Source organism: Salarias fasciatus, chromosome 1 (genome assembly GCF_902148845.1).
Source record: "Salarias fasciatus chromosome 1, fSalaFa1.1, whole genome shotgun sequence".
NCBI classification, from domain to species: domain Eukaryota; kingdom Metazoa; phylum Chordata; class Actinopteri; order Blenniiformes; family Blenniidae; genus Salarias; species Salarias fasciatus.
This window is the reverse complement of record NC_043745.1, coordinates 21,469,352-21,485,188: the sequence shown is the minus strand read 5'-3', so window position 1 is coordinate 21,485,188 and position 15,837 is coordinate 21,469,352. Positions and strand designations below refer to the sequence as shown.

Sequence of the window (15,837 nt, the reverse complement as noted above, 5' to 3'; positions counted from 1 at the left end):
TTTTATTGATTTTAAGGAGAAAGAATTGATTTTGTTGTGTAATGTGCTTGTGTAAAGAGTGAATCTGATTTAATTCCAAACATTTTGGTAAATTCGTGCTTTTTGGGGCATTGCATTCCTTTACTGCACACTTACTATCAGTTTCCTTAACTTACCTGAAAAAACCCTCACACACACAGCGTCACAACAATCATCCAGTAAACTAAGTATTTGTATTATTTTGATATCTAGTGACTGTGTATGCTGACAAACCTGTGTTGACAAGACTTTTACACTTTGCACAATAAGGGTCATGGTCACAGTGACCATGTGGCCGTCTATCAACTTCTAGTTTAATTTCTTAAAATACTTTATTATATCTTTCTCAATCATTGGTACGACACCATGTCATCTCAGTTTTGGATAGAATTACTCTAAATTAGTATCTTTGTTATCAAAACCGGATCCACCTTAAAAAATTATTTATTACATACTCGTAAGTGAGCACCTTATATCAGTTTGATGTTTTGTTTGTAGTTTTTGCAAACTTATCTGCCAAACAATGTCGTAAAGCAAACGAAGGAGTTTTGTAAACAAGCTTCATATTCATTTTGTGTATTTTTTTTAATATGAGCAAAGCAGAATGAACACAAATGTTTGTCACCTGTATCTCATCAGATTATGAGAATTTTAAGGTAAAGTTTATATTACCACAACTTATATTAATCGCCTTTATATTGACAGTGAATGCGTTTATGTGGGAGTTTTGCAAATCTTCGAGATAGCTGACATACGTATGTATATATAATGGATGTCAGTGATGATTCACAGTGTTTTCGCCATTGTATGTATTTATAGAGTATATCACTCTTCTGACACTCTCCAAATCAGGTCAGTGCTCAGGCACACAGAGATGTTCACTTTCCAGGCTCCAGTGGGAATCCTCTGCTGCCTTCCACATAAATCAGCTGAGAAGGAACATTTCATACATTTCATACCATTCAAGTCTCTAAATTCTTGTCCAGCAGCAAATGAGTTAAAGTTTGAGTAATATCTGTCGTCATATCTGCAGGTGCAGAGTTTTGAAAAGCAAACACAATGACTTAACTCTCCCGAGCAGTGTGCGCCTGTGAGTATGCACATGTGCGCGCGTGTGTGTGGTGGGGTGGGCGCTGTATGTTTACTTATATGTCTGGGAACACCGCTGTCTTTGTGAACAAATATATACAGGAATACAGAAGTATAGCCGGCTGATACAAACACACACTGATGCAAACACAAGGCAATCGTTTAGGAAATAGTGAGGAGAAAAATACAAGCTCCCCAACAGATATAAACTGTTATTACTGAGTGAAAACAGACGGGCAGAAGTGATACTTTGATATAAAACATATAGTTCTTGAACCGCAGCACATGACGTCAATTATTAAGTCGGATAAAGGGAGCTCTCTGAGGATAAGCTCAGAAACCACTGAACCACAAAACTCTCTTCATCCATTCTCCATGAAGTTACATAAGACAAACTCGCTTTTCTTTTTTTTTTTTTTTTTTTTTTCAATATTGATGTATCTCTGCAGTACGTCCCACTTCTGTTGATGACTGATGATTGTGCTTCAGTGTTGATGACTGGACAGCTGTAATGATGTTCCAATGATGTTGTTGATTCCTGTGCTCACTCCACAGCGGCCTGGTATTTGACTGCATGTTTCTGAGAGGCAGATTTATTCAGTTAGGACACATCTTTAGTGATCTTTGCTTCCAGAGACAGACACAGAGCTGTCTGAGCTTTGAGATGAGGTTGAAGTTCAAGTTCAGGTTTGGGAAATTATTATTAATCATGACGTGCTCATGTGTAGCTGGGAGGCAGGAAGGCCCCTCTCCCAAGTTTGGGAAAAAAAACATGTGTTCACGATAAACTCGGGAGCTTCCGGAAAGATTTTTCTCTTTTTTTTCTTTTGCTCATGCTCTAAAACGTGGATGAGGATCAACCTTCTGGGTCACATGTGATCTTAAGAAACGCTGAAGGATGGTTGCTTGTTACTTTCTTGGGAACTCTGTAAACTGGGGAATCTAACCTTTATAGCAAATCAGTACTTACATAAAACAGATAGATTCTTTCTCATTTTCAGCCATGACGTATCTACAGCCAGAGTGATCAGTTTTCATGCTTTTAGACTTTTTTTCTTTTTTGTATTTATCCTTTTTTAAGTCCCAGATTTTAGTGTCGAGGAAAAAAAAAGACTTGAAAGGGAAAACATGCTTTTTTTATTTACAAGCAAACATTTTGATTACATAAACATGAATTTACCGGCAGGTCGTTGATAGATTCCAGAATCATGTGTCACAAAACATTGTGCCATCATAAACTCCAACTCATTTTTTAATATCGCAGCTGTAAAACAAGTGAACATTTCATTCAACATTAGAATGCAATTATTAGTGTATTAGAAAAACAGGTCAGATACAGAAATCTGATTTTTTTTTTGAGAAAGCAAATTCAAAAACAAAAGGTCAAAAAACACTTTTCTTTTGCTTGACAAAGGTTTTGACATTGAAGTGTCGGACAAGAGGAAAAAATATCAGATTAATAATCATTTCACAGACATCAGTTAATAGCATTAAGTGTAACAAGCTACTCCTTCATTTTATTGATTTACAACTCCAAATAACTGCCTAATTGGTCATGTGATGCATAAATGCTGTGCTAAGATGACTGTGCAGTCCGTGCATGACTTTGCAGTTAATGCTCTCAACTGCGGCCAAATATCCACATTCACATGTTCTCGCACTCCCAGCGTCGTGACAGTTGTGTCTGAAGCTCGGGATCCAGTCAGACTGTGTGAAAAATCTGTGTTTTCTGCAGGATTGTCTTTCGCACAAGTATTTCACATTTTTGTGACAGTACTGTCACTCGATTTCCACTCATAAAAAGTCCTTAACTGGGATTTATTTCAGATTTAACCTCAGTTCTGGAGAGTATTTCAATGTAAACAGCTGCGGTCAGTGTTCTCACAGAACCACTGACAGAAAATGTGCCTCAGTCAGAAACACCTGACATCTGAAAACCTTTATTTCCCTCCAAAAAACAAAGCTGAACGGTAAATGTATGAGGCAAACGTATGGCTTTTTCATACCTGCTGTTCTGAGAAAACGTGTAGAGTGTCACAAATATATATGGGCATAAGTGAAAAAGGAAGCAGTGCCAGTACAATTTTAAGGCTGGTTCTTTTTTTTTTTTTTTTTTCCTTCTATCGAGTAAAACACTAAGCAAGATAAAACAGTCAATCATTAATGCATGCAAAGAATAAAATGAAAGACAATGAGAAAATCACTCCACTAATCAAATCATAAATTCATCCATATGTGGTGCAAACCATTAAACTTTCACAGTAAATCATTTGAAGCTAATCAATATATGTTTGTCAGTACAAATTAATAAAAATAAAAATGTTGTAGAGAAACCTTGGCAAACAATTCTAATCGAAGGAAATGACCCCAGTCAGGAAATCAGTGATGAGGAAGAAACTGTGGCCATAAAGAAAATAAATAGGGAGATGATGATAAGATGAAATGATTGTGCAAAAAGAAGATGAACTTTAATCAAGCTTAGTGTAGGAAAGACGCCCAGTAAAGTTTAAGTTTAAACCTGAAAAATCTCAACAAAAATAGACTTTTTGAAGGCTTTGCGAAACTCTCAGCATGCACTATAAACGCCTCCAGTAAGGTAAATGCTTCACGACAAACCATCAGATCCACAGAAACTTTAACTCATAGTGATGATTTCGTATTTGTCCTGGATGTTGTTCTCCTCCTGTTTCTTGGGCTCCTGGTGGTGCAGCTCGATGAACAGAAAGTAGACGCCTGCTCCGACTGCTCCGCCCACCATGGGCCCTGCGACAGGGATCCACCACCAGCAGCCTCCGGCCCTGCAGGAAGCAGACGCAGATGTGAGTAATCATGACAAATATCATTTTTTATCAAGACAATAACACTGTCCGCCCTGATTAAAGCTTTATAACACTACTGCCAGTTTCCTTATCGCTCTGACATAGTAGACTAAAGTGTTACTGTCACATTTTCTTTTGCTTGTTTTATGTTTCCTTTTCAGAACGGCCTTTCACAAACAAAGCTATCTATAATTCACAGTTATCAAGAAATCTCTCTTCATGCAGGATCTCCATTCAAGTAATCTGAAACAGGTAATTTTAGCTTCTGTTTCATAAAAGCTTTACTTCTTAAAAACTACTTTTCATTTGATCAGCTAGAGGAGAGCGATCATGTATATCTAACACAGATGGGCAACATGTGACGTTCATGCTATCGCCTGTTTACACGGTGTACTCAGAGAATCACCAGTCGATAAACACAGAACCGCTTCATCTACTGAAATACAAATAATTGTCTCTCTCTTTTCCCTCCTGGGCCATGTACACTCAAACAACCTGATAGCAAAACACATCCTCTGTCATTTTGGGTCATAATAAAATACTATCCCCTGCATTATCCTCTGTTCGGTTAAAAGATTACTGGACTCCATGAGAGACAGTGTCATTGTTTCCCTTTCTGCAGAAATAATACAGATACCTGAAACTTCAGTCACCTACAGAAGCTTTTATTTCTCCCCAGTATTTAAACAATAGGACAATCTACATCCCTGCCTCACTGGGTTGCGACAGATTGCAAACAGAATTCAAGGAGTTTCCAAAATATCTGGAAATATTTGTCGGCGGGTTTCTTGTGTGACTATTTCCAGAGTAGACTGTTGAAATTCGCCATAATCAGGGTTGTGCCAAACATTGCTTAAGAAGCCTTCAGCTGATTCAAAATGCTCCAGCGAGAGAACTGACGAGAACCAGCAGTAGAAATCACATCACCCCAATATTAGCTTCTCTTCAGTGGCTTCCTGTTTTTCTTTGTAAAAGTGTCTTGAAATGACGGTGCTGTGCTTGTCGCTGTCCAACTAAGAATTGAATTGAGTTGAGTTGGACTTGCAGGGCCTTGAAAACTCGTCACTTCAAGTTTATAAATGCTCATAACATATATAAAAGGCTCTGGTCTTTATCCAGCAGCTTCTGCATTCCTGTCATGAAGTCCGTTTGACTTTGATTCGACATCTGATGACGACATGATTCATGGACACCTGTTTTTATATGGTCAAGAAATCTCCACGAATATGTTGTGGCCGCTGTGAGGTATTGGTGAATTTCTTGCAAGACAGTTGCAAGTGGCAAACTGAGTGAAAAGCATGTGATGTGCAGACAAACTCCTGCATAATTTCATGGCTCCAGCTTTATGACACATATATGGATTTCTCCTATACCCCACCCCCTCCGCCTCCACCACTACCAAAAAAGGGACTTTATTAGCCTTGATGTCAAACCACTTCTCGGAACCTTTCAGGATAGACTTTGACCAGCTTGGTATGAGTAGAAAATCAGATATAGTTTATAGAGGATGAAATCAAAAACAGAACAATGAAAGATACTGCTGAGCTACAGGATGGGAATTGTAGGATCATGTTAAACCATTACAAATGTGAGTATTCTGAGCTCTGCAGCTTCACTTTTAACCACTCTTTGAACAATCCTGTTTTATAAAAATCCAGTGTGAAATAGCTCTTTGATATAAACGTCCACTTGCTCTCCAATCCGTACGTCTGTGTCTGCGTCGTCCTACCTGAGACGAGTCATAACCAGCTGACCCAGATTACACTAAAGTCTTAAACACCGACTGCATGTGTCCTCATTCTCACTCTGGCTCCGCTCAGACGCACTGTCCGACTCTGCCAGAGGGGGATTAGTGTCTTGCCTGTTAATGTGGCTGTAGGGAGCCTTTAATGCAGGTGAAAGGGCTTCAATTAACAGCGCTGATGCACAAGCCTGAGAGTAAACAAGTCTCCGAATGGATCCTCTTTCTCTCCGGTCGGCCTTCAGGAAGTAGAGGAGAGGAGGGAGACGGCCGGATTATAGACCTTAATAGGACCACAGCTAAGATGATCAGGTCAGGAGACACAGGAGACACCCAGTGGGTCACTTTGACACTCTGTGCAAGCACTGAAAAGAAGCGTAATTTATAGAAATCCTGACATACATGAGTGCTTTTTACTTTTCTTTCTTTCTTTTTTTTTTTGTACATTAAATGCATTTATAGCCACTGCATTTAGAAGATAAAGATTATGTCAGATTCAGTTGATGATATGGAAACCGTGAGCTTATATGTGCATTAAAGCAATCTTTTAAACCGGAAAGTTACAGACGCCATCTGTTAGTTACAGTCATTGTATGGAGATGGAGAGTAATAAAACTGTACAGCAGGGTCTGTACTCGTCCTTGTGTTTAAGCCACATTCAGGAATTTGTTATACTGAGCAACTTTTCTTGGAGGTGTGGTTAAGGACCCTTGCAGGTCGTCTGGCACACAGATCACACCGATGTTGAGGGTTTCCCACGGTCTGATGTGACACTCAGAGACTCTCAGTTCTTCATATGTCCCTGGAGTTGAGTGGCGTTCGTCATCTGGTCACACAGGACACTGCTCACAATGAAGCGGTCGTCGGTGTGCGATGCAGCCCTCTTACAGTCTCTCTATCTCTGCTCAACCTGCTGATCTGTGACACTTTAAGCTCAGAGGCCACTTCCACCTGAGAGCATCCTGTTTGTCGACTCGTAATGGCGAAGTCCTGTCGATCAGTTCTGAGGCGTCGTCTTGGTCTCAAGATGTCAAAATATGGGAGTGTGAACAGCGTGACGAGGACGACTGTTTCAGTACCAATTCTAACTGAACTACGAAATTTAGTGATTCATTCATGCAATTGTGCCATTAAGTTCCCTGTTAGAGGACAGCAAGTTGTGCAAAAAGTACTGAAACACTGAAAAGAAATCTAGAGAAGGTCACATCAAGTCCACCTGTGAAGGTTACAGCGCTTTTTCAAGTTCATCCTGAAATTTCACCCAAAAGCGGATTATCCCTAACTTTTTGTGAATAGTGTGTACTCTTGTTGTATGATGAGCTTGACAACCATATTAGCAACTCTCAATGAATTTAAGCAGTAGCAAGCACAGACACTTTCAAGGTCACAGGTTAGAAAGACTGGTCGAGGTCAGGAGCAACACCGACAACGCCAGATAAATAAAAGATTTGTTTTTTAAGCTGGATATCAGTTGTGAATCAAGGCTACAGCATTAAAACCTCAGAGAACTGCAGCCCCACAAGGTAAGATACATACGTAAAAGTTCCAGGTGTGAGATTTCAGACGACGATCATGTTTTGGGAGGATATTTTGGTAAACCAGGACAATGCTGACTCTGAAGGCCAACAGACATTAGAGGAGAGCGGAAGAAATTAAACGTGGCTGAAGAGGATTTAAAAGCCTGCAGCTAGTTCAGCAGTTCATTAGAAAGCTCCTCAGTGGAACTGTGCCAAGATCAACTCCTGAAATGCTCAGATTTTAATATTTTTGAGGACACAGTTGTCATACTTCTTCAATATAATGAAAGATTTAGAGGAAAAATGCTTATCAACAACAGTAGGCCATCCAGCGAGTTTAACCTCAGAGACAGAGAAGACTCGCTGGAAGAAAGTGTTCCAACTTTCCAGGGATCAACTTTACCTCAGCAGGAATTAAAGCCTAAACCAACCTGGTCCCAAGTCGAATCTGTTCAAGGCTCTGAGTAATGGCCCGATAATCAAGCTTTGGAAAAATTGTCATCTTCCATTGTTTAGACTTTATTAATAAGTAATCTTTCACAAAGGGACTTTGTAGGATTCTAGTTTCCACAGTTGGCTGCTGTGAACCTTTAGTTTATATAAATCTGCTGAGACAGATTTGTTTGCACTGCTGGCAAAGTCCAAAGAGAAAGTGGGACATTGATGCACTTTGTCCCAGTCTGTTTCCAACATGCAGACTTTATCTGAAATGCTAAAATTTCAGTGACATAAGATTGGCACCTCTTGTGTTTACAGTTGTTGGTGTTTTTATCATCTTTCAAAACTCAATGCAATCAATGACTGGTGGGTGAAAGAAAGTACTGTGAATGTTGATTATCTTATTGCTAGATTAGAAGCAAAGCCAAAACAAGCATGCTTCAGTCCATGGTAAGTTTTTTTTCTTCCAACAAACACTGATTTTCAAAATCCAATGTCATGTCAGTGATCCAAAAACAGAAAGCTGCCGACAGGCCGCGACACTCTCCCACTGCTTTCCTTCTGGCAGGACAGTTCACGGCTCTGCCAGCTTCAAATTGGCCATTAATGTGAGAGAGTGTGTGAATGTTTTCCCGTCCCCTCGTGCCAACGAGTGACCGGCAGTTCAACCAGAGCGTGCACCGCCTCTCGCTTGGTGTCAGGTGGGTTTGTCGCCAACCTTCCCTGACCCTCCAAGATCACCTGTTACAACTGGGAAGCTTTTTTTCAAAAGCCTGATAAAAGTACTGCCACAGCAGCACAGTGAGGCCACTGTATTTACAGACAGGTGCTTCACACGGAGGAAGTCCTTCAGCAGCATGTCTCCCTCTTCTGTTTTGTTTTCACTTTAGTGCATCTGAATCCCATGTTTCTACTACCTATTAAAAGAGGCCTTTAGAGTGTAGGATCTACTTGGATGTTCTGCATTTTGCATTGTGGGATGATGGTTTAGCTTTATCTCGTCTGCAGATCAGATATTATCTTCTCCCGTTAAATAAAAGTCGCAATTTTACACACTGACACGTCTGATGGTCCTGATGATAGCCAAATTATTTTTTCCTTTGAGCAGTTTTCCACGTAGCTTGCTAACAGTTCACACAGCATCAGGAGCATTTCAGTAGTTTTCAGCAATGTTAAAGTGAAATGTCACAGAAGATAGACTTACAGCACATTTTACACCATGAGCAGTTCAAACATGGTCAGTCAGATTCACCCCATAACACTCACATTAATGCTAATTCTGAAAACCTTTGGGTTCAGTGTGTTTCCTAAAGACATTTGGTCACAGAGACCCGGTAAAGACTGAACTGTTAACCAGACGTCTGGCTGGAAAGCAAGTGTAAAGAACTAAGAACTGGATTAATCTGATAGTTTAAGTGAACAGTTAAGTGTAATTGCTGTTTATGCCCGTGGATATATCCTCTTTGAGAATCAGGAGACTTTTTTATTCTATCAAATATTAATGGACTTTTGTATTCAGTTTTTGAGCCATATGACGCAGTGTGATGGACCTTTAAATGGCCAGGGACTTTACTTTGAAAGCTCTGAAGTCACAATGCCACTAGGCAAACAGATCAACACAGAAGTAGCACTGCATGCTAACTGTGATGCTACAGAATGCATTTTTTAATGATACTACACAGAGTGGAACCGTAGTGTCTTTTTTTCCTTACCGAAAGTGAGAAATTCATTTGTAATAAATTTTCACAGTGAAACGTTTAACGACAAGATAAAAGCACTGCTATATATAATCACTGAAATCTGATTACGATCTGGTTTTGTTTCAAGCGTAAACAAATACTGACAGACCAGCTGGGATGTCTTAGAATAAAGGAAATAAGAAGTACAAAGACGAACTGCAGAATACACAAATGTGCAATTTCAATGACAAAGTGCTGAATATTTAATTTGTCTCTGCATGGAATCTCTCTCTGTTCACTCAAAACCCACATCCCATTTTCAGAATGCAACAAACACACACACGGCCTCTGAAATATTAATCCAGATTGTCAAGAGAGCAGAGATGGTGCTACAAACGTGTCTCCTCATGTGTGAGAAGGAAGCGCTCCCTCAGAGTTTCTTACATCACACATCCACAACGTCTCGGGCTTTTGTGAGCATAAATGCTGCAGTAGATGATGAAGCTCAGTGAGGCAGACTCTAATTTCTTCCCCCCTCTTTTTTCTCTGGCTATAATCTCAACATGGCGCCAGGAGTCAGAGACTCTCAAACACGGTTCGTTTTAGATAACGACGGCCAGCTTTTGTTCACTTGATGGTTGGAGTTACCTGAATACTTCCATGCCCCATCCGGCCACCGCCGTGAAGAACCGCGGGCCCAGGTCTCGCGCTGGGTTGATGGGATATCCACAGTTCAGTCCCATGGACACGCCGATGGCCAGGATGGCCAGGCCGATGCACAGCGGTTCCACACCTTTTGGAGCGCCGATGTTCTTCCTGTCAGTGATGGCCAGGATGCAGAGGACCAATGCACCTGTGGCAATTACCTAGAGAAAGAAAGTGATCAGTTAGCGTCAGATGTTCAGCCTGTGGACGTTTAGAGGATGTTTCCTCATCTGATGTGGTGACCTTTGCCCTTGCAACCTTATTAAAGGGCTTCATATGGTGTTATGAAGTAAAGCTGCACAAAAAACACAATGTGAGGTGGTTAAGAAGCATGATCAGCTCACAGGTTTAACATGTATAGATTAAAAATCAGTTTTCTTTCATATATTCACAATCAATCGCCTCTTGATTATCATCCCACATATATGTCAGAAATGTTTTACAAGAATGATTTTATTTTTGTCATATTTAATGCAGAGTTTTCATCAATCATACAAACTCCTGCAATTGTGAGTATACATCAGTTTTTTTCTACTAAAACAAACAAAACTCTCACACCCAAACCAGATGGCAGTTATTCTCATCATCCGAGCCAAATTGTTCATACGACCGCAAACAATCCGCGTGTTCATTTATTCTCACATGCACAAGTGCACTAAATGTCAGCTCACAGGCATCTCTGCATGCTCTAGTAGCTTCCACACGCTCATATTTCCCCACCGGATCTTTCTTTTTCAATTTCACTGACATCAATAATTCAGTTTCAAAAAGACGAAAAACACTCAGAACCTAATAAATCCGAGAAATGATTTTAAAGCAAGGTTTAAATACTCTATTATACATGTTGTACTATTTTTAATATACCATATTGGCATTGATGAGTACATTTTAAAACAGTTTAAATACTTGGCCACTAAATCTTGATATGTAGTGTGGATTATTGCTCTGATTCATGTGACTGCATTTCTATATTATGTATAGTCCTTCAACCTAGATATCATGCCTGGTTTTCTTTATTTCTACCATTTAAAATGCATCCTGGTCATATTTCTGGTTGACCCTTTTCTCTATAAATTATCTTTGAAAACACAAATCACACATGTCGATTAAAATTCAATCTCGAGTCTCACCTGATCAACAAAGCCGTTGAGGACTGACAGATGCTTTGCTGGGTAAGATGCAAATATGTTGGCTGTCGCATTTGCTCCGGTAACTTGAAAATCACCATTGGTATAGTCCATCAAAGCATCTGTGGGAAACAAGACACAATACGTTTAATGCAATTAGGCAGATACCATCCTCACTTCTATGTAACTACAAGTCCACATCAATAATTCAGACACACAGCATGTAAATATAGGATCATTACTGTCGCAGCTCACAGGGCAAACCTGTGAACTGGGATTACTATTTTTAGCTCTGCAGCCACTTTTTTTTTTTCCTCCAGTGTTTCAGATGGATGGCGATCTGGGTTTCCTGAGACCACCCTGCTCTCTGAGACACTGCTATGATAGTGATGGCATTTACACAGTTGCACCCACCGTAATACAACCCGTAGACTGCACAGGATCCCACAAAAGCACCCAGGAACTGTGCCACCACATACACAGGAAACTTCTTGAGGGGGAGCTTCCCCAGGATCACCATGGCCAGGGAGACTGCAGGGTTGACATGAGCTCCTGTGTGCAATGACATGACGAACAGGGTCAATTAGCCGAAGCAAACCAAAGGTTAAAAATTCAAACTACACAGCAAAATAGTTCGTCTCACCATTATAAACTGTGCCAGAAAATATTAAACAGAGGAAAAGCAGAAGAAAATGACACTTTATAGGTGACATTTTTCAGGATAGTGATTTTGCATTATTTTGTGTTCTCAAGATAAAAGAAAGTTCGCTTTAGAACACAAGGAGGGTGACCAAAAACACCCCCAAATTTGTAAAATTTACAATATTTTTTTAATGATGTAAAAAAATCATAGTTTTTTTTTTTTCTGTGATTAATGACTTGAATATTTATTTTAGCTTAAATAAAAAAGATCACACATGGAAGGCAAATAAAAGAAGTCCTTCACTTGTTTCTGTGGTTTGGTAAACTCAGCATGCAGCGGACCGGTGTCGGGCTCTTCCATATTCCTTTACTCATCCAAACTTTTCCGGGATAGTTTCAAGCGAAGGGCACCGGGTTTGTATGCCTTCAGGGTCGATCTATTTCTACATTGTCCTAGAGAGAGGTGTTTGAACACATTCCAGCCAGTTGCTACTGGGCCGTGATGGCAGTGTTGGGTCATTTATTTAACACTGGGATCTTGGCTTTGACCTCGATGTGGTAACACCACTGGGGGCATCAGCCATGCGCCTATTGTTAATCTCCCCATCCTGTTCACAAACACTGACCACGACAACCAGCCAGACCTGCCTGTCTGAATTGCATCTGACATAATCTGCCTGAATCTGCTTAAGGCACACGTAGACTGCAGGTCATTAGAGTGACCATGATGTGTCACACTTATGGTACACTGTCATCTAAAATCTGGGACTACAAAGTGAAAACAATTGTGTTTTCTTCTCCTATGGGGCCGCCCCACCAGGGAAGCCTAGAAAGCCAGGCTTGTCACACCTGACCCCCCTCCTCTCCTGAGACCCATGCCCCAGTAAAGCTCATTAGTCCAATACCTACGATCATCTTCAGAGATGTCGTTGGACAGAAGCTTCCCACTGAGCTGTAGACCCCGGGGCCGAATGGCCCAGTCATGCAGCAAAAGCTCTCCATATATTAACGTCCCTGTCCTCGGGCTTTTCTGTTACTGAAGCCTCACAACTTTGCTTTTTGAACGTGCAGCTCACATGGAACTGAGTCATCAACCAAAACAATCAGCATTCTCAGCAAAGACGAAATATTCATCTGACATTTATCACTGAAAACAAACAAAAATCCTATATGTTCTACACGCACAATATATATGTATATATATATATATATATATATATATATATATATATATATATATATATATATATATATATATATATATATATATATATATATATGTATGTATGTATGTATGTATGTATATATATATATATATATATATAAACGGATTTATGGTGAATAAAACTTTATAAGATTAAAAGGAATTGGTTGTTTTTTGTATTGATTTTTTTTTAAATAAGTAGATCAGAAGATTAAATCCAACATCTTGCTTGTATCTGACGATAGCCGAGTATCTTGTTAGCTAAGATTGAAAACAGAGTGAATAGGTGCCATAATTCTGTCCAAAACTATAACTTTAAGTTGTTGCATTGGCTCATGCATCAATGTGACGACTGCCCTGCAAAGAGAGGGACCTCCATTGAGAGGAAATAAAGGCTCGGTGTCTCAGAAAGGATAAGACAAAGTTTGGGACTGTACTACCATCCTGAAAGACAACCAGTTCTCCAAAGTGAGCCACAACCTTACATCAATGTTCAAATCCGTATATCTAACACTGAAAAATGGACTGATGTATCTTTCTTGCTACAAAGACCACCAGCCTCAAGCTTTTTAATTTGTTTGCAGCTGCTTAAAGTTAAAAAAAAAAAATTAAAAATCAAGACACAAAACCTCAAACAACAGCAAAAGCCCTCTGAGGATTTTGCACAAAATCAACTGAACGAGTGAGTGATGGGAGTCACACGAGCTTCTTCTATCCCTTGTTGCAAACTCAGATATCTCTCAGCAATACTTAAGGAAGCAGGTGAAATGGATGCACTAGAATTCGTGGAATCTGCACAATGCAGCCCTTGACATGCAGAATACTTTAACGACTGATTAATGGAGCTTTACCATTTTGGCTAAAAAAGCCCATGTGACATTTAACGACCGCTCCTTCCTATCCACATCATTCCCGGCAAAGCACAGAGGGCTCTTCTTGCTGTAATCCTCCAGGAATGCACTTGATAAAGTCCCATTTGCACATCATGACATCTCAAAGTCTACCGCTCATCTGGAATACTATTACACAGAAACTGACCCATTAGTTGGGGGCAGGTAAGTGATGGTACTTCCTGTTTGCTTTCACTCCCTACTCAATAAAACCACGTATTTCCATTATACGATTCAATTTCCATCAATAATTGCTTTCCCTGAATGATAATCAAAACTTTCCTGCTTTGCCTTTGCTCTACAGAATGTAACCTTGTCAGTCCAAAACAGAACTTTTAAATGATACAAGAGTGATAAATTTGGGACGAAACGCTGAGGTACAAAAAGCAGAAAGTATTCCAGAGATATCGCACTCCACCAGTAAACACTTACAGATATGTGTAATCGGGATATGTTTGTACATTTTTGCAGACTGAAATATCAAGTAACTTGTATGTTTCTTTTTCACAAGGAGTAACAGAGCAAGGACGATCCATCCATCCTCGATACCGCTTCACCCTGTTCAGGACGGCGAGGCGCCGGAGTCAATCTCAGCTAAGCAGGGACAACACTGAACAGGACGGCCACGGGGAAATTAAGGTCACCAATTCACCTCACATGTCTTTAGACTGTGGTACGAGCCTGGAGGAAACCCTGAGGAAGAACATGCAAACTCAACACACTCCTCACACTCTTTTAACTCTGCCTCAAACTCACATATGGGGAAACAAGGGTTTAGAAGATGACGTATGAACGTGAGCTGCTCGTGTGAGAGACTGTACCTGACACTCCTCCTGCCATGTACACGGCCATCATGACTCCCAGGGTGAAGCCGATGTGGATGGTGAGCGGCTCGCCGAGCGCCCCTTTACTCAGCACCGTCTGGGCCACTGAACCACATCCGAAGAGCTGGGATACAAACAAGAACAACAACACAGAGAGTGGAGGGAGGAAAGCTTGTTTTTAATTATTCCAATTATATACACTATCAACACTGGCCCTCCTGTCCACCATCAGCCTCTGACTGCCATGGACAATTTGCCCGAGTTGGAGCTTGAAACACTAATTAACCCCTCACTTATTAGGTAAAAGGCACTATAAATTTAGAGGGCAGGGGGGCAAGAAGAAGTGAGTTGGGAGCAGTCATCCACAAATAAAGAGGGCTGCATCTCTGCTCTGATGCAGGCTTGGATTCTTGGAGGCGACAGGCGGAGTTCAGGGCTGGCAGGTGGAGATGAAGACACTCTAATCATGCAAAAGCAGGCAAGTTGCTCTTGAAGGATGGAAAACACAACTCTTTTGCAAAGTGAATTAATAACTTGCTTTTACCATGTTAATCAAATTCCATGTGTTTAAAATTCTTGAGGAGGTTTTAATTGTGAGGCAATAATCTGTTTAACTTGAAATTATTCAGCATATGCGGAACGCTTGGCCCTCAGTTTTGGATGAGTTTTGAAGAAGTGAAGCAATCTGTCACATCTTGTTATGATTTCTACCAACAGCCTGTCAGGAGCAAATTACAGCTGAGCACATCAAAGAGAAAGTCTGTTATTGTCATCATATGTTCTCTGATAATAGAGACGTGAGAGAGACAGCAGTCCACGTCCCCAGAGACCCGGTTTGACACCTGATTAGCATACCGCTTCACAGCTTTGAAGCGGCTGTTTAAGCTGGATGACAGGTGCAGAGGGAGGTACTCACTATCAGGACAAATATCCCCAGAGACTCCGCCAGGAATTCCTTAAAGATGTCCCGCCTCAGGCCAAATTTCTCCTTCATCTTCCTCCTGCTCTCATTTTCCATTTTTTTTTTCTCTTTACACGCTGAAGCTTCTTGATGTCTTCCTTCCACCACAACAAACAGCAAACAACTCTGAGTGGAGGCTGCGTGTGGCAGACGGGGCAGGTTGTCGCCTCCCACTCGGTGCGC

General features: G+C 40.6%; 1 protein-coding gene across 1 annotated transcript; it reads right to left on the bottom strand.

Annotated features, from left to right (window-relative positions):
- Positions 1 to 2,295: 2,295 nt before the first annotated feature.
- Positions 2,296 to 15,837, bottom strand: aqp9b (aquaporin 9b). The gene is made up of 6 exons (XM_030097387.1): positions 15,610 to 15,837; positions 14,691 to 14,817; positions 11,548 to 11,685; positions 11,137 to 11,255; positions 9,950 to 10,167; positions 2,296 to 3,905 (listed from the first exon to the last, which is right to left on the bottom strand). Exons 1-6 carry the CDS (start codon positions 15,709 to 15,711, stop codon positions 3,743 to 3,745), a joined length of 867 nt encoding a protein of 288 aa, XP_029953247.1. The 5' UTR covers positions 15,712 to 15,837; the 3' UTR covers positions 2,296 to 3,742.